Here is a 25,114-nt window from a genome sequence, read left to right as displayed (position 1 = left end):
TTTAATGCATCAAATCTGTTCTTCAGATGATCTCTAAATTCAGGAGGGATAAATTCAAGATCATATTTTGGCTCTCGTAGATTTGTTTTCATTTTCTTCATTCCTACAGTGACACTTATGAGGCCACCATGAGTCAGAACCAACTCGATGGCAGCTATTGTTTCTTTAGTCTACACCTGATCAACTTAGATGGACCATTGCACTGCTGCTTGGTGTAAGATGTGCCAGGACTCTCACATCTCAGAAGCATCTATCTCTGACATGCCCAGCCCTGGCAGAGTGAGGTGGAAGGTATACATTTGGGCCTTACATCAGCCTCGGTTCTGACTGGTGGGCTGACCTACCCTCCAAACACTCAATATAACACAAGTGATTTAAAAATAGGTTAAAGCAATTAAAGTCATTAATAGGCCAGCGCTTACTATATCCCCTGCCATCTTCAGCCAAACACTGATTTTTATAGGAGGCAGGGGTAAGGAATTTGTATACTATTGGTGGATACCTCTCAATGGCCCCACAATCAACATGAACATTTGTGAAGGAACCCAGAGATGTGCTGGTCTCTGGGATATGGGGTGGTGGTGGGTAGAGGGGACACCCCACCTGGAACCTTAAAGCTGTATACCTTCACTTACCTGTCTGTGCCCATAGGATTTGGTCTCTGGGTGGGGCTGGCTTGGTCTTACCTTCTCCATATTTGTAGTTCTCTGTGATGTCATCTCGCTCATCACTCTGGATACTCTTGGTGCTGATAAAATTGCCGACAGAATGTGTGTCCTGGTGAAGTTTCTGCTCCTTTCCTCCATAGACAAGCCAGGACATGCAGTCGGCATTCACCATGGCAAAGGCAAAGGGTGTGTCATAGTTCAGATCCACTTCCCCCTCTTTGATGGCTCTGACAGAGGCAGGGCCACAGCAGTAGAGGCCTGAGGAAAACAGAAGATCCCCCATGAGACTGCAGGGCCAGTTTGGGGTGGGAGCAGGGGCCATATCTGTGGGAATGGGTTCTGCCTTCCTTCTGGACTCTCACCACTGCTCGTCTCCTGAGGCGTAGCGTCCAGCACCTGCCAGCCTCCATAGCCAGAAGGAAGGTCCTTTCGGTCCATCCAGCACTCATTCCAGACGTGAAAATTCCTGAGAGAACCCAGAGATGTCAGTGTCAAAGGAAGCTAAGGGAGATGTTATACTGCTTGCCTTCTTTCTAGAGCAGGCAGAGGCTAGATGAGTGGATGAACCTTTAGATAGACAGATAGACAGACAGACCATAGGACACCACAGGGTCCCAAACCATGGTGGTTTAAATAGTGATGGAACTTCTTTCTGAGATCTTCAATTTGCTACGTAGACTGGAGACTATCTGCTGATTCTAGATATAAATAAAGAGCGAGCAATTCTAGAGTCAGTCAAAATTTAAAAATACTTTTATTTACTCTCTAAAAAGTCCTTGTGGATCTTGTGTGAGTTGCTCTCGCTCAGAGAGAATCATAGTCTTTGTATGTGGAGGTAAGACTTCAGACCTCCTGTGATCAGAGAGATAGGCTGAAAATTAAATTATGGAAGTGACAGAGCCAAACCTCAAGCCAGGGCAGAATGCTCTTAGGATCTGAAGCTTCTAAACTCCAAGTCATTGGTTTCCTGTTCAGACATCCCTCAGGCTTGGACTAGGGACATCAAGCACTGAGGCTCCAAAGGCGTGGAGTATAGGAGTTGAGTGGGACAGCAGGCTCAGGGACACAGGCCCACTCTAATTTTTCCAGTGGGTTTTAGTTCTGATTTGGGGCCCTAGAAATAGATTTAGAGGGTATCTCTCACCAGACAGTGTCCTTCATCTTATTCGTCAGAATCCTGCCTGTGTTGTCATAATACTCATCGATGATCAGATTTCCATCTGTGTCGTGGCCAGAATCAAAGTTGGTGATCACACGAGTTGGGATCCCCAGGCACCTCATCACTGCAGAAAGGGCAGAAAAACCTCCTGTGGGCTGTGCACTTGCCTGAGCCCTGGGCCAAGGTAGTAATTTCCTGAAATCATTGGTATCTGCAGGAGTTGTTTGAGGAACAGAGTTGGTGACATTTCTAACCTCCCTTCCCACCTTCCTGCACTCCTGTCCCTAGGGCATGTGGGAGATACTCTATGCAAAGATTAGGATGCTACTTGCTCAGATAAGCACTTCCAAGGCCAACAGAGAGTCTAGAGCAAGTTACTTCTCCTACCCATACAAACAATATGGGGCAGACACACTTCCTTTAGCAAGACTCAGCTGCCTGACTTGGCCTCTCTTCCTTCCTGGCTGTAAATCTCCATCTAAAATAGCTAGAATTCTATTTCTTCTTATGTTTGGGGTTATTGGTTGAGACCATAAATCTCAGGCAGAGAATTCTGTGTTTTTATTCCTCCTTTTCTTTGGGTATTATCTTGGAAACCTCTCAAGAAAAGCATCACAGATCAAGCTATAAGAGAAGAAAACAGTGTAACAAAGGTATAGAAAAGCAAAGAGGCGGTACTTGGTAGAGAAATTCTTGAAAGGAGTTAGAAATTTGTGTTTGTTAGAGGACTTTAAAAGGTTGTGAAAAAATGGAATTAAAAGATAATGGAACTTTCCATAAATCTTTTGAAACTCTTTCATATTTCTGAGGGGTCATGCCTTTCATTTGCCAGTCAACTTCTTTTCTTTGTCTTTTGTTGTACTTCCCCCATTCTATGCTCTTTTAAATACAATATTCTACAGCTCATCCCACCCTCAAATACCCTAAGGATCTCTATTCCATCAAGTCCAGCAGTGAATAACCTACCCAATTCAACAGCAACAACCAACAAGTAATGGTTTTTACCAGCCAAGTATGGTTATAACACCTAGTAACCTGCTTCTGTAAAGATTAACCCACCATCATCAAGTCAATTCTAACTCATGTGGTTGTTAAGTGCTGTCCAGTTGGTTCCGACTCATAGCCACCCAATGTACAACAGAACAAAACACTGCCTGGTCCTCCTGTACCATCCTCACAACTGTTGTTATGGTTGAGCCCATTGTTGCTGTCACTATGTCAGCCCATCTCATTGAAGTTCTCCCTGTTTTTTGCTTACCCTCCACTTTACCAAGTATGATGTCTTTTTCCACAGACTGATGTCTCCTGACAACATGCCCAAAGTACAAAATATGAAGTCTTGTCATCCTCACTTCTAAGGTGCATTTTGGTGAAAGGATAAAACCCTGGTGCACATCTTTTCTGATTTTAAACCATTCAGCGTCCACTTGTTCTGTTAGAACAACTGCCTCTTAGTCTATGGACAGGTTCCTCATGAGCACAATTAATTGTTCTGGAATACCCATTCTTTGAAATGTTATCCATAGTTTTGTTATGATCTGCAAAGTGTAATGCCTTTGCATAGCCATTAAAACACAAGTAAACATCTTTCTGGTATTCTGTGCTTTCAACCAAGATCCATCTGACATCAGAAATGGTATCCCTAGTTCCATGTCTTCTTCTGAATCAGGCTTGAATTTCTGGCAGCTCCCTATCAATGTATTGCTACAACTGCTTTTGAATTATCTTCAACAAAATTTTACTTACATGTGATATTAATGCTATTGTTTGATGATTTCTGCATTCTGTTGGGTTACCTTTCTTTGGAATGGGCACAGATATGACTCTCTTTCAATTGGTTGGCCAGGTAGCTGTCTTCTAAATATCTTGGCATACATGAGTGAGCACCTCCAAGTACTTCATCAGTTTGTTGAAACATTTCAATTGGTATGGCATCTATTCTTGGAACTTTGTTTTTGCCAATGCCTTTAGTGCAGTTTGGATTTCTTCCTTCAGTACTATCGGTTCTTGATTAGATGCTATCTCTTGAAATGGTTGAGCACCAACAAATTCTTTTTGGTTCTGTGAACGTGTATTTTTTCCATCTTCTTTGATGCTTCCTGTATCACTCTGTATTTTGCCTATAGAATTATTAAATATTGCAACTAAGGTTTTAATTTTTTCTTTACTTGTTTCAGCTTGAGAAATGCAGAGCATGTTCTTTCCTTTTGATTTTTCAACTACAGGTCTTTGCACATTTCATTATAATACTTTACTTTGTCTTCTCAGTTGCCCTTTGAAAATTTCTGTTTACCTATTTTTCTTCATCATTTCTTCCCACTGCTTTAGCTTCCCTACGTTCAAGAGCAAGTTTCATAGTCTCTTTTAGCATCTCTTGTGGTCTTTATTTCTTATCTTTTAAAAATTACCTTTTGCTTTCTTCCTGCATGATGCTCTTGACGTCATCCCACAACTCCTCTGGTTTTTGGTCATTAGTGTCTAATATATCAAATCTGTTCTTGAGATGATCTCTAAATTCAGATGGAATATATTCAAGGTCATCTTTTGGCTCTTATGTACTTGTTTTAATTTTCTTTAGCTTCATCCTGAACTTGCATATGAGCAATGATCAGTTCTTGACCTTGTTTAGGCTGATGATATTGGACTTCTCCAGCATCTCTTTCTACAGATGTAGTCAATTTGATTCCTGTGTATTCTATCTGGTGAGGTCCAAGTGAATAGTTGCCACTTACTGAAAAAGGTATTTGCAACGAATAAGTCATTGGTCTTGAAAATGTGATCTCCAGGCTCATTTCTATCACCAAGTTCATATTTTCCAACTACTGGTCCTTCCTCTTTGTTTCCAACTTTTGCATTCCAATCACCAGTAATTATCAATGCATCTTGATTGCTTGATCAATTGAAGACTGAACAAGTTGCTTGAATTCTTCAATTTCATCATCTTTGGCTTTAGTGGTTGGTGTGTACTTTGAATAATAGTGGTCTTCCTTGTAGGTGTATAGCTATTATTCTATCACAGACAGCACTGTACTTCTAGATCTTGAAATGCTCTTTTTGATCATGAATGTTACATCTTTCCTCTTCAGTTTGTCATTCTTGGCATAGTAAACCATATGATTGTCTGATTCAAAATGGCCAATAGTAGACCATTTCAGCTCCTAGTGGTGGTGGTGGTGGTGTGCTGTAGAGTCAGTTCTGACTCTGCATAGGATTTCTGAGACTGTAAATCTATGGGAGCAGAAAGTCTCATCTTTCTCCCATGGAAAGTCTGGTAGTTTCAGACTTCTGACCTGAAAGTCTGCAGCCCAACTTGTAGCCACTATGCTACCAGAGTTCCTACTAATACCTAGGATGCTATTGGTCTTTATGTATTCCAATTAATTTTTGACAACTTCCAACTTCCTAGACTCATACTTCACATATTCTATGTCTCAATTATTAATGGGTGTCTGTAACTGTTTCTTCCCATTTTGAGTTGTGTCTCATCAGTCAATGAAGGTCCTGAATGCTTTGCTCCATTCATGTTGTTAAGGTCAACTCTGTTTTGAGGTGGTAGCTCTTCCCTAGTTATATTTTGAGTTCTTCCAACCTGAGGGGTTCCTCTTCAAGCACTATATCAGGCAATGTTCTACTGCTATTCATAAGGTTTTCAGTGTCTAACCATTCAGAGCCTCTCATTCTTCCTTGTCTGTCTTAGTTTGGAAGCTATGCTGAAATGTGTCCATCATGGGTGACCCTGTTGGTATTTAAAATACTGGTGGCATAGCTTTTAGCAACACACAACAGCGTAACAGCAACACACAAGCCACCACAGATGAGTGGTGGATCGTGACCCATAATAATAATGCTATATAGGGTTTCTGAGACTGAAAATTTTTATGGGAGCAGACAGCCTCATCTTTCTTCTGCAGAGCAGCTGGTGGGTTTGAACCACCAACTTTGTGGTTAGAAGCCTCACTCCTAACCCATATCATCACAAGGGCTTCTTTCTATAAAGATTACAGACAAGAAAGTTCTTTGGGGCAGTTCTACTCTGCACATGGGATTGCTGTGACTTGGAATGGATTTGGAATTGACTATATGGCACATAGCAACATCCTCACAATGGCACAATAGGTGCTGTTGTTGTTGTTAAGTGCCGTCGAACCAGTTTTGACTCATAGCGACCTTGTATAAGGTTTCTGAGGAGCAACTGGTGAATTTGAACCTTCGACCTTGCAGTTCAAACAGCCCTTGTGGGTGAAAGCTTATTCTACAGTGCCATATCAGGACTCCATAAGTGCTGTTATCATCCCCATTTTAAAGATGAAGAAGCAGAGGCTAAGAAGAATTTGTTAATCTGGGTCACACAGCTAGTAAATGGCAGAGCTGTCACTCAAATCCTGGTCTCATTGTTAAGCTTGTACTATTAAAACTGAGGTGGACTATTAATACTACATTTTTGTATTTTCCCTTCACTGTTATCCCAAGCATTTTCTCATTGTTATCAAATATTCACCAAAGCAAGATTTCTACTGCTAGTTATTTTTAGTTGGTTTCCAATTTTTCCTCCCTCTTGTGAATAAATCTGTGATGAATATTTTTGTAGACACATTTTTATTTCCTTGGGACATATTGTTGCTGTTTTATTTCCTTGGGACATAAGTACTGTCGTGTCCCTTCCCACTCATAGAGACACTGTATAGGGTTTCCGAGGAGCAGCTGGTGAAATTGAACAGTCAACATTGCGGTTCAAACCAACTTTGCAGTCCAGTACATTAACCCACAGCGCCACACCAGGATTCCTGGGATGTATTACAAGAAGTCAAATGACAGAGTCAGAAAGTATGAATATTTCTAAAGGTTCTTCACCCATATGGCTGTCATTGGTTTGGTTTGAAATATTTACAGTTTTTAGTTAAATACTTATTTACACTAAACATTTAATTGCTTATAGTTTTTAGTTAAGGCTCCTTTTTATTTTGGTATATATATGTATAGCAAAACACTTGCCATTTACCATTTTTTACCTGTGTCAGTGACATTAATTATGTTGTTCAATCATTACCTTTATTCTTCTTAGATTAGGCTTTGGCACAAAGCCTCTCCGGGTGGGAACACACCCCTGATTATGGTCCAGGAGTGAGAGGAGAGAAGCACAATTGGGAATCGTGAACTCTTGAGTGACAGGTCTGACCAAAACCAAAGAACTAAGGCAAGAAGTGGGCAGAGATGTAAAGTGGATTGTTGGTGGAGATGACATGGTACAATCTAGAGGTAAGGGTGAAATTTGGAAAGTACTCACTGAGGGAACATGAAACAGGTGTGATGCAAGAAAGAGATTCAGGCTCATTGTATGGGTTCATTTATGCTAAAACTACAGCCAGGAGGATGAATGATTCTCATGGTAACAAAAGAACATGCCAAGGAAAGGTGGCAGGGAGAACAAGAAGCAAGCCTCTTCCCATTCTTCACTCTGACTTGTGATTTCACGAATGGCCACTTGAAATGTCAATGGTGGTGTCAACCTGTTAACAAGGCTTGGTGGGCACTTTCCCACATGACAACAGGTCATTGGTTCCATTGAGCTTTTACATTCTCTACGAGAGCAGATCACTTGGCTTGTAACGGTTTATGAGCCTATCTTCCTGGGGTCAGGGATTGTGCATTATTCATCTTCGTATTATAATTATACAGACATTAACAATACAGGCCAGGCCTATTGCAGATACTCAGTGCATCTTTGCTGGTGGCTATGGACGAATAATTTCTCATGAATCTTTTGCCCATTCTGGTGTTTCCAACTTCAGCACAGCACTGAAAAGCATAACACTGGCTAAGTGTTGTGCTTTAGTGCCCAGCTTTGGAAACTAAGCTTTGAATGATGATGATGCATTGTCAGTCTTTACTCACGGTAGTTGGTGAGCAAGAATGGGTGACAGCTTGTCACTGTGGGACAAAATGGAGCTACAGAGGGGCAAGAATGGTTTCTTATATAAAGGTTGATGTCAAAGCTTTACCTTCAACATCATACTTAATGAGGTAAGAGTGATCCAACCTGTGCAGCCAAAGTCCTACACATACATGTTTACAGGGGGCTTGCTCCTTCTATCCTTGTTCTGTCTTCCCACAAGGAGTTCAACTGTTTTATGACTTCAACTCTTAGACTTCTGAGCTCATGACTCTGAAATTTGAACCTTGAGACTGTATAAAGACTCCACTGTCATTAAACACTTCTCCAACTGAACTTGTTTTTCAGTCTAAACCAGCACCCTTTTCCAACTTTCCACTGCAGCCAATAACATCATCACTATGTGGTGCCAGGCATGGTGCCTAACACTGCAAGGCATTATCTTCCTTAATCCTCTCAACAATCTCATAATTTCCCTGACTTTAAAGATGAGAAATCTGGCACCTAGAGAGATTGAGGTCACATGGCCGAAAGTGAGGAACCAGGGCAGGCCTCAAGCTCACGTTTCTCTGAGCTTAAAGCTTTTAACTACCAGACAATGTCACTGCAACTTCGCTAGATCTCCAGCAGCCTTAGTGGATCTTCCTCTGTGATGTTCTCACCAACTACTGCAGGCCACACTCATCTCCTCTCTTGTGCGCTCTCATAATCCCCACACACATTTCCCCATTGGACTGAGTTCTCTATGATTTCACATATTTTAACTAGCCAGTCAGATTATAAATCTCTTAGAGTAGATCTCTTACCAGATACACCTCTTGTATTTCTTCATTCTAGCACAGTGCTGGGCTCAGAGAAGATGCTCATCAAATTTCTGTTGAAGTGAGTTCTCTCTGTGAATGAGGTTTCTGCAGAGTATCAATCCTGGTGACTCACAGTTTGATGTAAGACTTAAGGGACTCTTTCACTGATAATTTTGTGAGAATTGGTTCCCTCATAAAACGGAGATCCGTATGTTTATTTGTGTGCATGGACATTTGGCCAAATGTGGACAAGAGCTTAGAATCAGGAAAGGATTGCAGAGTTCCCAAGGTATGTTACAACATCTGGCCAGCATTAGTTACTATATCTATTCATGCAACCATTCAACATCCATTCTACAACCGTGCCAACTCTTCTATGGGCCAGAAACAAACAAACAAAGAAAACAGTTGCTGCCCAGTTGATTCTCATTTATGATGACCCCTTGTATGCAAAGTAGAACTAACCTCCACAGGGCTTTTAAGACTACGACCTTTCACAAACAGATTGCCAGGCCAATATTTTAAGGCACCTCTGGATGGGTTTGAACCCCTAATCTTTCAGTTAGTAGTTGAGCACTTAGCCATTTGTGCTACATAGGGACTCATTTATGCTATGGACCAGGCAGTGGGATACAACAATGAAAGACATTCTTACCCTAAAAGAGCACAACTTTAATTGTGACTGTCCTGATAGTGTATTACAACACAAATGTGTTTTAGGACTTGCCATGAAGCCTTCCAATGTTTTTTCCCCCCTCCATGTGGAAACGTGCCTCAAATTTCATAAGAAAAAACAGTGGAATGTTAGAGTTTAATTTATCAAAATGTATCCAGTCATCTTTTCTGCCACACTTCTATAGCCTATACTGAGTAATACAGTCAATGCTCCAAGTAATTGAATTTAAATTTCATGATTTCATCATCTTTAATTTTCCCCTGGCAACCCTCCTACATTGCTGGTGAGACTATAAAATGGTTCAGACACTGTGGAAAATGGCATGGCACTTCCTCAGAAAGTTGGGAATGGAAATACCGTATTACCCAGAAACCCCTCTGTTTGATATATATCCATATGAAAGAAGAGCCAGGACACAAGTAGATATATACACACTAATGTTTATAGAAGCACTGTTCACAATAGCAAAAAGATCTAGCCTAAGTGCCCATCAATGGCAGAACGGATAAACAAACTTTGATATATATGCATAATAGAGTATTATGCAACAGTGAAGAAAAGATGAATCTGCAAAACATTTCGTAACATGGATGAACATGAACATATGCTGAGTGAAATTAGTCAACCACAAAAGGACAAATATTGTATGAGATCACTATAGTAAAAACTCAAGAAAAAGTCTTCATGCTAAGAAACATTTTTTGATGGTTACCAGAGGTGGGAGAGAAAGGAGAGCAATTCACTAGCTAGGGGGTAGATACATGTTAACATGGGTAATGGGGAAGGCAATATACAAGAAGAGGAAGGTTGGCAGAAGAATGATGAAGACAGATGAAGACACAGGGAGGTATGCAAGGGCTAAAGGGGATAACGATAGTGTTATATACATAACCCTGAAACAACAATGTTCTGTGGGTAGATACATGGACAGATACGCAGACTGAATGGGTATTGGAGGAAGAAGGGGAGCATACCCACAAATATATAGGGATTTGAAAGAGGATATTTGTATATGGGTATTTACCTTTCCTGCAAACACAACTATGAATGTGATGGAACATGGTGGTGGTGGTGGTTATATGCCATTGAGTTGGTTCTGACTCTTAGTGACCCTGTATAGGGTTTCAAGAGTAGACATTTTTACTAGAGCCAAAAGTCTCATTTTTCTCCCTTGGAGTGACTGATAGATTAAAAATGCTGACCTTGCAGTTAACAGCCCAGTTCATAATCAGCTATGTTACCAGGGCCTACATCAGGCAAAATGATGAAAACTTAGATATTATCAAACATTTTAAGACGATGAGTTGCTGGGCCTGGGCACTCCGACCATAATCTCAGGGGACACCATGGTCAATTGGTATAACATAGTTCACAAAGACAATCTTACTTTGGTGAATAGCATATGGTATCTTAAAGGCTCATGCGCAACCATCTAAGGTGCAACTATTGGTCACTCCATGTGCAAAAGAAAGAAGAGCGATGATAACTCAAGATGCTTGAATCAACTAGTCCAATGGACTAATGGAACATATGAACATCAGTCTCCATGACTCTGAAGAACTAGGTGGTGCCACACTACCATTACCAACTGCTCTGAAAGAGATCACCTTAGAAGGTCCTAGATAGAGTGGGAGAAAGTGTACAACAAAACTAAAAACTATAAAAAAAAAAAGCAGGTTTACTGGTCAGAAAGAGACTGGAGGAACCTCAGACCTTCAGGTCTGGAAAGGAACTCACTGCCCGAACTTGAGTCCATTGATGCCCTATTTTCATCCAAGTAGTAGTTAGGTAGATAGTGAGGACAACATTGGTAAGATATACTCACCATAGAATGGTCAATTATTTAAAATCAAAAGGGCAACATTTACCTAAGGGCAAAGTTGAGAAAAGCTGGGAAGGTGGGTGCAGTGGAAATAGGAACCACATGAAGGGCATGGGATAACTGTTTGTTGTTGCCTGGAGGGAATTGCATCATTGAGATGAAACAAAGTGTATGGTTTGTTGAATGCAAAACTCACAATCTTGTCTGTTAACTTTCACTCAATTCACAGTAAAAAGAGAGAGAAAAAAAAAAGTCCTTCTGAATGTATTACTCCTCCAAATGGTAAAAATATCACTTCCTACTTTCCCTCTCATGCTTTTAATTATCCCTTATAACCAGCAATATAACCAGATGGTTATATTGCCTTGGCCCTTCAGACATGCCATTCCCAGGTCATATTTGAGCTGTTTTCTCTCATCATCTGCAGGGGTAATGAGATAAAATCTTATGTCTCCTTAAGAATATCTTAAACATGTAAAAGTATGTCACCTGTTTTCCATGCTAAGTTCTAATCACCAGTTTTCTAGCCTGCACAATGGCAAGATCCTACCAAAATGATTTTTCAATAAGTGCCATCAGGTCAGTTCCAACCCATAGCAATCCTTTATCGGGTTTCCAAGTTGCCGATGGTGAGCTTGAACTGCTGACCTTACGGTTCAAACTGACTTTGCAGTCCAGCACGTTAACTCACAGCACCACTCCAAGACTCAGTGTAGGATGTGGCTTAACATTATATTTCATTAATTAGAAGTTTGGAGTCCTGGTGTGGTGCTGTGGGATAAAGCACTGGACCAAAAGGTCGGTTTGAACCACAAGGTCAGCAGTTCAAACTAATCAGCTGTTCATTGGAAACCCTATACAGGGTCACTGTGAGTTAGAACCGACTCTATGGAACTTCACAACAACAACTACTAGAAGTCTATAAATATCATCTGTTATGGATTTAATTGCATCCCCTCAAAATATATGTTGCAAGTCCTAACCTCTATACCTGATGTTATACCTGTGGAATCCTGGTATGGCACTGTAGGATAAGCACTGAACTGCTAACTGCAAGGTTGATGATTCAAATCTACCAGCTGCTTCTCACATTCATTACAGGAGTTGGAACCAACTCCATGGCAATTAACAATAACAATACCTGTGGTTATAATTCCATTTGGATTTTTTTTTTTTTTTAAGCTTATGAGGCAGTGTTAGTGTTGTTGTTGTTAAGTGTCATTCAAACCAACATTGTGGTCCAGTGTTTATCCTACAGTGCCACACCAGGACTCAATGTCAGTGTAGAATGTGGCCGAAATCAATCTCTTCTGATAATAAAAAGCAGATTGAGCAAGCAGTCAGAGATGGGGGAAGATAGATGCCAAGCCACATAAAAATCACCTAGGAACAGAAGTACAAAAGAAACAAAGATCTTCCTCCAGAGTCGGTCCCCTGAATTCAGTAGGGTAATCACTGAACAGTTGACTACAAGGTCCATGGTTCAAACCCATCAGCTGCTCCTTGGAAACTCTATACAGGAACCAACTTGATGGCACTTAACAACAACAGCAACAAGGGGACATAGAAACATGTTATAATATTTAGAGATGCATTAAGAAAACTCCAGATGTAAAAAACTCTGTAGGATAAACACCCCATTTTTTTTTAAACAAAAAATTATGGGCAAGGAGCCCGTAAATAATTAACTGCTCTGAAACTTGTTTCCTCTGAAGGTGAATGGGAGTACACCCACAAGTATATATAGGTTTGCAGAAGATATTTCTACACATGTATTCATATGTGCTACAAATATATATGAGGATATATGGTTGACCATACAAATAGCAAAGTTCTGAAAACTTCTTGCTTCAGAACAAAACACCTTGAGGGAATGAGTCACTGAGCCTGGAAATTTAGGATCATAGTCTGGGGGGGTGGATATCTAGGTCAATTGGCATAACATAGTCCACAAAGACAATGTTCTACGTCCTACATTATTGCATAGAGACTAGGACCTTACAGTTTGTGAGCAACCATCTAAGATGCAACTATTAGTCTTGCTCCATCCAGAACAAAGAAGTGTGAAGAAAACCAAAGACTCGGGAAAAAATTAGTCCACAGGACTAGAAGAACTAAATGGTGCCTGGTCACCAATACCAACCACTCTAATCAAGATCAAGGTAGAAGGTCGTGAACAAAAAGGGAGGGGGGAAATGCAGAACAAATTTAAAATCATAAATGAACAAACTTTCCTGATTTGATAGAGACTGGGGAAACTCATGGAAAACAGCAGTCAAGAAATCAAATATTTTATTAGACAAATCTGCAAAAGAGCTCTTTAAAAGTGTTCAATAGTAAAGATGTCACTTTGAATACTAAGGTGCCTGACCCAAGCCATGGTTTTTCAATCAATTCATATGCATGTGAAAGTTGGACAATGAATAAGGAAGACTAGAGAAGAATTGATGTATTTGAATTATGATGTCGGAGAAGAATACTGAAAGTATCATGGACCGTCAGAAGAACAAACTAATCTGTGTTGGGAAGTCAAGCAAAATGCTCCTTAGAAGCCAGGATGGCATGATTTTGTCTTTCATACTCTGGACATATTATCGGGGGAGCCAGTTCCTGGAGAAGGACATGATGTTAGAAAAGTGAATGGTCAGGGAAAAAGAGGAAGATTCCCAACAAGATGTGTTGACACAGTGGCAACAACAATGGGCTCAAAGATAACACCAATTGTGAGGATTGGGTAGTGTTTCATTCTGTTGGGCATAATAGGGGACACTATGAATTGGAACCAACCCAACGGCACATAAAAACAACAACAGGAGGTAAGTACTATTATTCTCCCCATCATGTGTTTGAAGAACCTAAGGCACAAGTTATGTGACTTGCCTAAGGTTAACCAAACAATTAATGGTACTGCTGGTATTTGAACCCAAGCATTCTTACCACAAGGAACTCTGGTAGCGTAGTGGTTACGAATCAGGCTGCTAACTTCAGGGTCAGCAGTTCGAAACTACCAGCTGTTCTGCGGGAGAAAGATGAGGCTTTCTGCTCCCATAAAGATTTACAGCCTCGGAAACCCTGTGCAGGGTCACTATGAGTCAGAAACAACTCCACAGCACATAACAACAACAACAACAACAACATTCTTACCACATGATTCATTATTACTCTAGGTTGACAAGTTTTTAGCACAGTGCCAGACACAAAAAAGTCTTCAATAAATAGCAGCTATTGCAATTGCAAAATAATAATAGGCATGCTTTGACAGCTGTCTTGGGCTAAGGAGTTTGAATAAATCCTTAACTTTTACTTTGGTGGAGGATAGAGACTGGGTCGTACCCATTTTTGTATCTAAGAGTACTTGTAGTGTAGTGTCATGGAGTAAGGACTTGGTAAATGTTGTTGGATGAATGAACAAGCTTCTCAAACTGATAAATTTTTCACTATAGTGACTCTGTTGGTGAAGGCTGGTGCTGATTGAGCTGTAGTTGAAAAGGACCACATCTGACCTCCTTTGCCAAACCTTTTGCTTCCTAGGTCACTAAAGTGTCATGGTTCTCATAAACATTTTAACTAGTCTACTCTTGTTACATAATCTCCATTCACTGGTTCTACCAGTGTCTCATCATTCAGTTCTATACAACCACACCCAATATCAGGTCACTTTTCCGACATACATACACATAATTCATGCACACACTTGGTCCATTAGATTTTAGGCCTTTCCCTCTCTACTTTGCATAAGATTCATTCTCTGCCTGTCAGTCTTGTACCTACTTCCTCAAACCTCCCAGTTCACCTATATATCCATGATTTGTATCAAAGTTATTGAACTCCTTCTTCATTATCCCTGAGTAATTAAAGCATCTAACTCAAGGTAAGACCCTAGAGTTGCAGAGGACTACACTCAGGACTTCTTTATCATCAACCCATGTAAAATCACTCCCTGACAGAATTGACAGAAACCCCTCATGCACTTGTGAGAGACTGGGGTTCTCTGGGTTTCCTCCATGACTGGTCACATGGCACTCTGGACTGTGAGAGTCCAGAGACAAGCCCACCACACGCATTATGTACATGCACATAGACTGCATCAGGCTTTGTCCCACAGGAATTTCTATACACAAGATCTGAGTCCTCAATAAGGACTATGGACAGATCTGGCCTCCCTGGGTTGAACTAGAGAATGTTGTTAGTGAACGCTGTATTGAGTTGTTTTCCCAGATCACAAGAATAACAACATCCTGATTTTGGATGCATGCTGAAAGGCTGAGAGCTGTCCTACGCATGGAGACTTCAGTAAAGGGGAGGGCCCGCAGTAGAAGTCTATACTCCTGTTACTGATGAGTTTCCTCAGGATTTCCCCTCTCCCCAACACACATACACATTTCCTCCTTTTGCTTGCTTCTTCTGCCACACACAAACCAACTTCCATTTGCCTCCCTTTCCCTATGTTCATTTTTTCAGATTTTCTTTTACTAACGTAGTATTCAGAATCCTGGTGTGGTGCTGCAGGATAATGCACTGGACCGCAAGGTTGGTTAGAAGCTCAAGGTCAGCGGTTCAAATGAGAAATTAGAAAACTCTATACAGGGTCGCCATGAGTTGGAAGTGACTTGACAGCACTTAGTAACAACAGTGTATCATCCAAGAGCACATGGCTCTGTAGGATAAGCACTAGACTGCAAATCATAGGGTCAGAGGTTGAAGCCTATCATTCGTTTTGTTGGACAAAGATAAGGCTTTCTACTCCCACAATGATTTCCAGCCTGGGAAACTATACAAGAGTGTTGAGCCAGAACCCACCTGACGACACTTAACAACAATGTAGTATTCACTCCCTATCTGGACTGCCTCTTTCTTATCTTCCCCCAGCCTCTATTTCCTGGACTGAATCAGGCCCCTTAAACTGGTGACAACTCCAAATTTAAGGTAATTTTATGAAGATGCCATCTTATCTGGCCATAGCCTCTACCACAACTCAGACTCACATTACCTTCCATGCGTACATCACTATGAAGTTCATTCTTTGTGCTTTTGTTGTTGTTGTTGATAAGTACTGTTGAGTACTTATCACAGCAACTCTCCAAGTAGCAGTGGATGGGTTTGAACCTCCAACCTTACGATTAGCAGTCCAGTACTTACCCCACATACCACATCACTTTGTAAGTCTCCTAACTGTTGTTGTTATGTGCCATCAAGTCGGTTCCGACCCATAGCAACCCTGTATAGGGTTTCCGAGGGTATAAATCTTTACTGGAGTAGAAAGCCTCATCTTTCTCCCGCGGAGCATCTGGTAGTTTTGAACCGCTGACCTTAAGGTTCGCAGCCCGATTCGTAACCACTACGCTACCAGAGCTCCTTACTACAAGGCCTCAATCTCATTCCTGCCTGGAAAACTCCCAGTCAGGCTGTTAGGGATATTTTGCTGGGTTGACCAAGCTCAGAAAAAGGGAAGGGTGCCAGGCCCACCTTTAAAATAGGCCTAAGTGTAGTGTGGTGCTGTAGGATAAATGCTGAACCGCTAATCGCAAAGTTGGAGGTTCAAACCCATCAGCTGCTTCTTGGAAATCCTATGAGTCAGAAATGACTCCATAGCACTTAACAACAAGAAGTATGTGAAGTCTAAGGTCAATGATGGAACTTTTTAGCTGGAAAAGGCTCTCATTCAAATGTTTCTTGGTAGGAATTGGATGAGGCTTGTGTAAAAACAGTTCAGAAGAGCTAATCAATTAGCTGTTGTATTTTTTATCTTTCTATGGACACTTTCCACATCTGGGCAAGACTTCCTACCTGTGCACATGACCGCAGCAAAGACCCAACACTGCCCATAACGCACTGGCTGGCAGTCCATGGCGTGCCACTGTTTTAGGATGGCCACACTTCCAGTCCATTCCGCAGGGTTGATCCCATCCACGTACTTCTCACTCCAGTTTCCATTGAGTACCCCATTGTCATCATTGCTGTTGATCTGAAGATCAGTCATATATACACACATATAAGCATTAGAAGCATTTTTTTTTTTTCCTCAACGAGACATGATATGTGACTGATTTGCAAGACCCAAAGACCTGAGACATAGCGAAGACTTGACTCTAATACCTGGGAACTTTCAGCCCTTCTGGGTAAATCGTGGGTTAGGGGATTTACTATTCTTACTTAGGATCCACTATTAATTAATTTATGACTCTGTTTCTATCCACCACCAAAATCCCAATCTTTAACGGGCTGTGAACCTTAAGGTCAGCAGTTCAAAACTACCAATTGTTCCACGGGAGAAAGATGAGGCTTTCTGCTCCCATAAAGATTTACAGCCTCGGAAACCCTGTAGAGGGTCGCTGTGAGTCAGAACCGACTCCATGTAACATAACCACCACCACCAAGTTGAAGCTTGGTTGGCTCTGAGAGCTTTTTAAATATACATCAGAAGAGATGAAATCTAGAAACAACTAGACTAGACCATTTTCCAAACTGGAGTCCTTCCCATGCAATTTGGAATTAATAGAGGTGGTTGCTCACACCTAGCTATATCTGAGCTCAGTTGAGAAAACCTTATTATGCACACATTCTGGTGTCAGTCTTCTCCAACATGTCTTTGCCAGAGGGGCCCCTGCCTCTTGACTCTTCAAACCTCCACTGCAGAGGTCAACTGTGAGAGGACAGGGCTCCCCCAGCACTGCTTCCTCCCTCCATTCACAAGCCTGGACCTCACCATGGCGCACACCACTCGACTGATGTAGACAGGGCTTCCTCGTAGGGCACAATCCGTGGCGGGGTCAATCTGGAAGTGCAGACTCTTGTCTAGCAGCTTCAGGCAGATGTCTATTATACTCTCTTCAAACTGCAAGTAGGAGATGTAGAGAGGTGAGGGACTCATGCCTAGACCATGAGTGTATGTGAAGAAACACATGGCCCACCTTGCTCAACTCTCTGATATATTGTGGATGGTAACTGTGCTAAATAGAATGGTCTTTAGCTGCATCTTAGGTATGTGCCAGGTTCAAAGCTCTGGGGCCATGACTCACCTGATTTGCAAACTCTGCAAATCAAAACCCTCCTCCTTCATTGTGAAGTAGCTATTGTTTCTCTTGGTTTTCTTTGTCTTGTTTTGTATTTCCCCAACAAGACTGACTGGCTGAAAGCTTTGTTTCTCCCTTCCATCTCTGCAATCTCCACACTCCTGTAGCTCTGGGATATTCTTGCTAAAACCATGTTGCCTCATATTCCACCCCTATCTGCTGACGGAGCTGATGACTGGCATTGCTGATGTGATGGCGCCAACAAGCCAAAGCACCCATGACTCAGTAGGGCTCTGGACTAATTATAAGCAAGTTATGGAAACTTTCCACCCAAACAAAGCAGGCTGACTCCTCCTTGCCTTTCAAGCTTGCCATAGGTGCCATTTCCACAGGGGCCTTTCCTTGCCTGAGTCTGAACCTGGTTAACTCCACAGTTCTGGGTATGTTCCCAATAATCGTCAGATTCCAGACTGGACACAGTGCCCATCACATAGCGGGGACTCCATACATCTTTGTTGAATGAGTCTGAATGAGTGGATTTATTCTCATATAAAACTGAGTAATAAAAAGAATTTGGAAGCTTCTCTGGCTCATCATCCCCAGGGGACAGTCTGACCAATTCACTCTGCTTTAAAGCTTTCAAAGGCCTGTTCCATCCTACAGAACCAGAATTCCAATCCCTTACAAGGCCCTCAAACCCCTCCCTGATCTGGCTACCACCTACCTCTTCAGCCTCATGATTCAAAAGCCCTTGCCTCACCATTTTTGCTCCAGGAATATCAGACTCCTTGTAACTTTGGTGGTAATTCATATCATTTTTCATCTTTGTATCTTTGCTCAAGTCTTCCTCTGGCTTGAGATATTCTTCCATTGTTTCTTCACTTGTACAGACACTAACTTCTCTCCCCTGGCACCCGTGTACCCAATCAAGTGCCTTTCCTCTAGATCACCCCAACCCCCTATGCCCACCCTTGTTTTGATTATTACATACCCTACTGCCTGATAAGGGATCTGTTTATATATCTGAGTCCACACTATGCTTTGGGACCAGAGTGCTTTTTAATTTTTTTTAAATTCATTTCTACATCTCCAGCACTTGGCACCCTTCCTGGTACTTAGCAGGCACTCAATATGTTGTTGTTGTTTGGTTTCATCAAGTCAAGTAACTCCAACTCCAAGCCACACTATGTGCAATAGAATGAAACTCTGCCTGGCCCTGCACCATCCTCACAATTATTGCTATATTTGAGCCCATGGTTGTAGCCAATGTGTCAATCCATCTAATTGAGGGGCTTCTTCTTCCTAACTGACTCTCTACCTTACCAAGCATTTAGTGTATGCTAACTGAATATGAGAGGCAGAGAGAAAAGGAAGGAACTGGGACTCAGAAAGCCGCACCTGCTCACTTCTGTTTCTCGTAGATGATTAAAACAAAACAAAAAAAAAAAAAACTCCTGCCTAGGCACTACCCTTGATCCCCAATGTGTTCACGATGAATGAGCAGTTGGGGATGTGAGTTGGGGCAGTTGAGGCTGCCATGTCTCATTTTGACTGTAGATACACCCAGGGCCCAGTTTGACCCAAAGACCCCATGTATCAGGGTTTTATCTGGTTAGATACAGAAGAGGAACCCATTTCAAACTGATACAAAACTCCAGAAGGACTCCAGGTCTTCCCAGCTAATCCTCTCCCTCCCCAAAGTAGTCTGGTGTCAGTACTATGTCCAGAGTGCCCATCCCCCTGGCTTGGTGCTGAACTTCCTAAAGAATCTGCTGTGAGCCAAGCTTTAAGTGAGAGTCAGGCTTTTATAAAGGCATTATGCATCACAGTGCATCAAGATTACTATGATGTCATTTTTACAAATGAAATCATATGTTTGAGAATATGTGGAGAAAATATAATGTAGCAGAACCAAGTTAGTGACAGTGCTTAGGAAAACCTTCATGTTCCAGATGTTCATTTTTGTCACACTATTTTGAAAATATTGGCACAATCGTGTATCACACTTGTAACGTAAAAGACATACAATCAAAACAAGCAAACAAATAAAAAGGCAATAGTAACTGTGAGGGCAATGTCTTGCTGCTTATCAACTCTGCTTTTTTTATGAGGTGTCCAGGAGGCAAATGTCAAGATGAATCTGAGGTTGCTTCATCTAAGCTTGCAAGGATGAGGGGAGAGAGTAGAAAACCCCCTGGAAACACAGTGTGCTAACAAAAATACAGGTATCATCATTGCTACAGTCATTGCTGTCTTTTACAAACTCATACCCAGTGGAGTTACTGTGGGGTGTCTTACATTCCTTATCATGTCAGGTCCAACTCAGACATTGTCAGCAAAGAATGGACCCAACCACTTGCTATGGTTCCTCCTCTGGTTACCATTTGCTTGCAGTTCTAGGTGAACCCTAAGTAAGGAGCACCCCTCTACACACTGCTGCCACTTCCTTGTCTTCATGAGCCCAGGATATGCAGAGGCCATTAGCAGGGCTGAGAGTCACTTACCTGTCCATAGTTCCATGGGCATGGGCGGATCCAGTTCTTGTTTCCTTGGTAGATGAAGCCATAATCATTCATAACGTACTCTTGCCTTTGAGGCTCACTTTCCAAATAGACAGCATCCCCTGGGAATCAAAGTGGGGGACACAAGGGAAAAAGTCATCTTGTCCTTCTTGCACTATTCTTATTCTCAGAAGGTCCCATGGGAACTGAGCTCTGGGGAGGTCACCAGGCAACGCCAACGGGGAGCTTTGGAGAGACCCTCTTCTACCACACTGAGTACCAGCCACAGGCTGGATGTAAACAGGATATGGAATAATAAATTTGCCTTTGGTAGAATCTCTTGGTTTACAAAACATATTTATATAATAGCCCCATCTTCAGGTTGAGAAAACACAGACTGGCTATATGACTTTCCCAAATCACATGGTAAGTACAGAGCTGAGATTTGATCACAGAGCCCATGTGACTTCATATCCCATGCTTTTTCTGCTATACTCACCTAATCCTAATTGGAACATCAAACATTAGAACTGGTATTGATCTGATCATTATTTGGTGGGAAATTTAGACTAAGGGGAAAAAATTGCCTATTTTTAGTTTTTGTTAAGTGCTTTCAGGTCTGTTCTGACTCATAGCAAGCTATAGGATTTCCAAACCTTTAAAAAAAAATTTTGGAGGAGCAGAAAGTCTCATCTTTCACTTAAAGAGCAGCTGGTGGGCTTGAACTGCAGAACTTGTGGTTTGCAGCTCAGTGCTTATCATATGGAGCCAACACACTCCCAAGAAAGTATTTAGGATATGTGCAAATATTTAGATACTGTGTTGTTTATCTGAGTGCTGTCTATAATACTGAAAAGCTAGAAACAATTGAAATATTTGTTACTGGGGACTGGTGTGCATCTTCACCACAGAATTCTTTACAGTATTAATATGGAAGTGATGGTGATGTGTGCTATCATGTTGGTTCTAACTTAGAGCGACACTGTACAGGGGTTGGATGCGGCAAATCTTTACGGGAGAAGAAAGTCTCAGCTTTCTCCCACAGAGCAACTGGTAGATTCAAATGCTGACCTTGTGGGTTAGCAGCCCAACTTGTAATCCACTATGCTACCAAAGCTACTTACAGTATTATATTTTAAAATTAAATATGCACACAAAATAATGTATAAAACATGAATTGACTTATAAAAATGTGTATGTATATAAACAGAGAATTTTGAGACCTATTTCAAAAGATGTAAATAGTAATTGAAGATGACACACCCTTGTTTGCTGAAAGTGCAGAGGACTTAAAGTACTTATTGATGAATATCTAAGATCACAGCCTTCTGTATGGATTGCACCTCAATGTAAAGAAAACAAAAATTCTCATAACTGGAGCAGTAAAAACTTCATCATCAATGGGGAAAAGACTGAAGTTGTCAAAGACTTCATTTTGTTTGGATCAACTATAAACACTCAAGGAAGCATCACTCAAGAAATCAAATGACATATTGCATTAGGTAAATGTGCTGCACAAGACCTCTTTAAAGTATTCAAGAGCAAAACCGTCACTTTGATGGCTAAGGTGCACCAGACCCAAGCCACGGTACTTTCAACAACCTCAAAGGCATCTGAAAGTTGAACAATGAATAAGGAAGACCATAGAAGAATTGATGCATTAGAGTTATGGTGTTGGAGAAGAATATTCAAGTACTGCCAGAACAAACCAATCTGTGTTGGAAGACATACAGTCGAAGTGCTCCTTAGAAACCAGGGTGATAAGCCTTCATCTCGCATACTTTGGACATGTTATCAGGAGGGTCCAGTCCCTGGAAAAGAACATCATGCTTGGTGAAGTGGAGGGTCAGTGAAAAAGAGGAAGACATCCAAGGAGGTGGACTGACACAGTGCCAGCAGCAATGTGCTCAAGTGTAACAATCATGAGGACGGTGTAGGATTGACAGTGTTCCTTTCTGTCGTGTAGAGGTTCACTATGGGTCAAACTTGACAGTACCTAAAAACAACAGTGTTTCCATAATGAACAGGTGCTGCTTTTAAGATATAAAAAATCATCTTCTTAAATGCTGAACTGAAAGATCAGTTTGAACATCAAGGTTGCTGGTTCAAACCCACCCATCACTCCTCAGAAACCCTCTACAGACTCACTATAGGTCAGAACCAAGTTGACGCTTAACAACGACAAAGACCACAAGGGCAGGAATCCTTTTGCAGTGATGCTGGAACGGCCTGGAAGCCCTGCCTGACCCTAAGGGTAACATTTCTCTGTTCCTCCTCAGAGGCAGGTTCAGACCTGGCCTAACAGGACATTGGTGGAGAAGGACTCCTTACAGAGATGCATTTTATTGAGGTTTTGGATCCACAAGGTAAGAAGCTAAGGGTTCATGGTTGAAACCAATCATCCCTCATAGCTGGAAACAGCAGTGGCCTGACCTACAAGGTGGAGAGCTTCCCAACTAGTATCCTGGGTATGGTGATGGGGCAACTGCCAATCCTGACCCCTACCAATCCCTAGTCCCAGGGTTGGTTCACCCTTGGAGACCAGGAAGGTATATGTGTCGTATGTGTGTATGAGAGCGAGAGAGAGAGAGAGAGACAGACATCCAGAAAGACACACACAGAGAGAGAGAACAGACAACTGGCTCTTTTGGGTCCAGAGTGACAGACCATCTACTTCACCTGGCTGGTGGGTGAGAGTTCTGAGTCATTCAGTGATAGGGAGGTGGGAGTTGCTTGAAGTGACAGTCAGGGTTCTGGATCCATCTTGGGATAAGGTTGGAGGAGAAAGTAAAATGGGGAAGGATGGGAGGGGGAGCATTCTCTATCAGGAGGAAGACTTTGTTGACTCTAGCTTCTGCCCCATCTCTACTCTTTCTTGCTCCTTTTCTTCTTCCTGGCTTGTGCTTCATTCTGTCCATGCTATGTCTTTAGGTCTGCCCATGTGTATATACACACATACCAGGTATATTTAGAGAACAAGTCTTATGGGACCCAAGATTCTAAAAACACCCAAGCTGAGTGGATGAGGCTAAGGATTATCTCCTACCTTCTCCTGATTGTTCATAATGAGCAATTTAGGTAGGGTAGAGAAATAGACATGTAAGCCCTGTTATCACATATAAGCCCTGCTACTACCAGGTGCTCCACGGGAGAAAGTTGAGGCTTTCTACTCCCGTAAAGATTTACACCCTCGGAAACCCTGTACAGGGTCGCTATGGGTCGAAACTGACTTGACGGCACTTAACAACAACAACAACAACAATGAGCCTTAGTTGCTTCATCTGTGAAATGGGGATACTTCTATCCTACTACCCTGAGTTTTGGAATAATTGTTCTTGTTATTGTTAAAATGCTGTTGAGTCAGTTTCAACTCATAGCAACCCTGTATCAGGTTTCCAAGGCTGGTGGGTTTGAACTGCAGTTTACCCTGCAGCACCACAAGGTTGGCAAAACTTAAGGAAGTAGAAGGATCCTCACAATCATTGCTATGTTTGAGCCCATTGCTGCTGCCACTGTGCCAATCTATCTCGTTGGGTGTCTTTCTCTTTTTCACTGACTCTCCACTTTATCAAACATGATGTCCTTCTCCAGGGACTGGGTCCTCCTGATAATATGTCCAAAGGAGAGAGAAAGTCTCACTATCCTGCCTTCCAGGGAGCATTCTGGCTTCCAACACTGATTTGTTTGTTCATGGTACTTTTAGTGTTTTCTTCTCTAATACCATAACTTAAATACATCAATTCTTCTATAGTCTTCCTTATTCACTGCCCAACTTTCACATTCATATGAAACTATTGAAAATACCATGGCTTGGATCAGGTACACCTTAGTCCTCAGACTGATAACTTTGCTCTTGAACACTTTAAAAGAGGTCTTGTGCAGCACATTTCTTTTCCACAGACAAAAGCTATCATATTTTCAAAACTGCAACTGTTGTTGTTGTTAGGTACCATCAAGTCGGCACCGACTCATAGCGACCTTATACATAGTAGAACAAAACACTGCCCGATCCTGGGCCAACCTCACTACTGTTTCCATATTTGAGTCCATTGATACTGACACTTGGCCAGTCCATCTCATTGGGGGTCTTCCTCTTTTTCTCTGACCCTCCACCCTACCAAACATGACATCCTTCTCTAGTGACTGGTCCCTCCTGACAATATGTCTGAAGCATGAGAGACCAAGTTTGGCTATCTTGGCCTCCAAAGAGAACTCTGGCAGCACTTCTTCCAAAACGGATCTGTTGGTTCTTTTGGCAGCCCATGGCACTTTCAATATTCTCCTCCAACACCATAACTCAAATGTGTCAATTCTTCTATGGTCTTCCTTATTTACTGTCAAGCTTTTGCATGCATATGAGGTTATTGAAAATAGCATGGCTTGGGTCAGGCACATCTTAGTCTTCAAGCTGACATCTTTGCTCTTCAACACTTTAAAAAGGTCTTATGCAGCCGATCTGCCTAATGCAATACACATCGTTTGATCTCTTGACTGCTGCTTCCATGACTGTTAATAGTTAATCCAAGAAGAATGAAGTCCTTGACAACTTCAATCTTTTCTCCGTTGATAAGAATGTTGTTTA

The 25,114-nt window shown here is 41.8% G+C and overlaps 1 protein-coding gene across 2 annotated transcripts in view; it reads right to left on the bottom strand.

The window, feature by feature from the left end:
- Positions 1–25,114, bottom strand: part of TGM5 (transglutaminase 5) — a 61,977-nt gene that overhangs the window by 8,193 nt on the left and 28,670 nt on the right. For both annotated transcript variants that reach the window (XM_006831723.1, XM_006831724.1), the window contains 6 exons: positions 20,536–20,654; positions 17,725–17,853; positions 16,806–16,983; positions 1,813–1,951; positions 1,031–1,134; positions 687–926 (listed from right to left, as the gene is read on the bottom strand). In XM_006831723.1, the coding sequence (XP_006831786.1) occupies positions 687–926; positions 1,031–1,134; positions 1,813–1,951; positions 16,806–16,983; positions 17,725–17,853; positions 20,536–20,654 (909 nt within the window). The remainder of the gene's footprint in view (positions 1–686; positions 927–1,030; positions 1,135–1,812; positions 1,952–16,805; positions 16,984–17,724; positions 17,854–20,535; positions 20,655–25,114) is intronic.

This window comes from Chrysochloris asiatica, unplaced genomic scaffold (assembly GCF_000296735.1).
Source record: "Chrysochloris asiatica unplaced genomic scaffold, ChrAsi1.0 scaffold00004, whole genome shotgun sequence".
NCBI lineage: Eukaryota > Metazoa > Chordata > Mammalia > Afrosoricida > Chrysochloridae > Chrysochloris > Chrysochloris asiatica.
The sequence above is the reverse complement of the archived record's forward strand: the minus strand, read 5'-3'. Positions and strand labels throughout refer to the sequence as shown.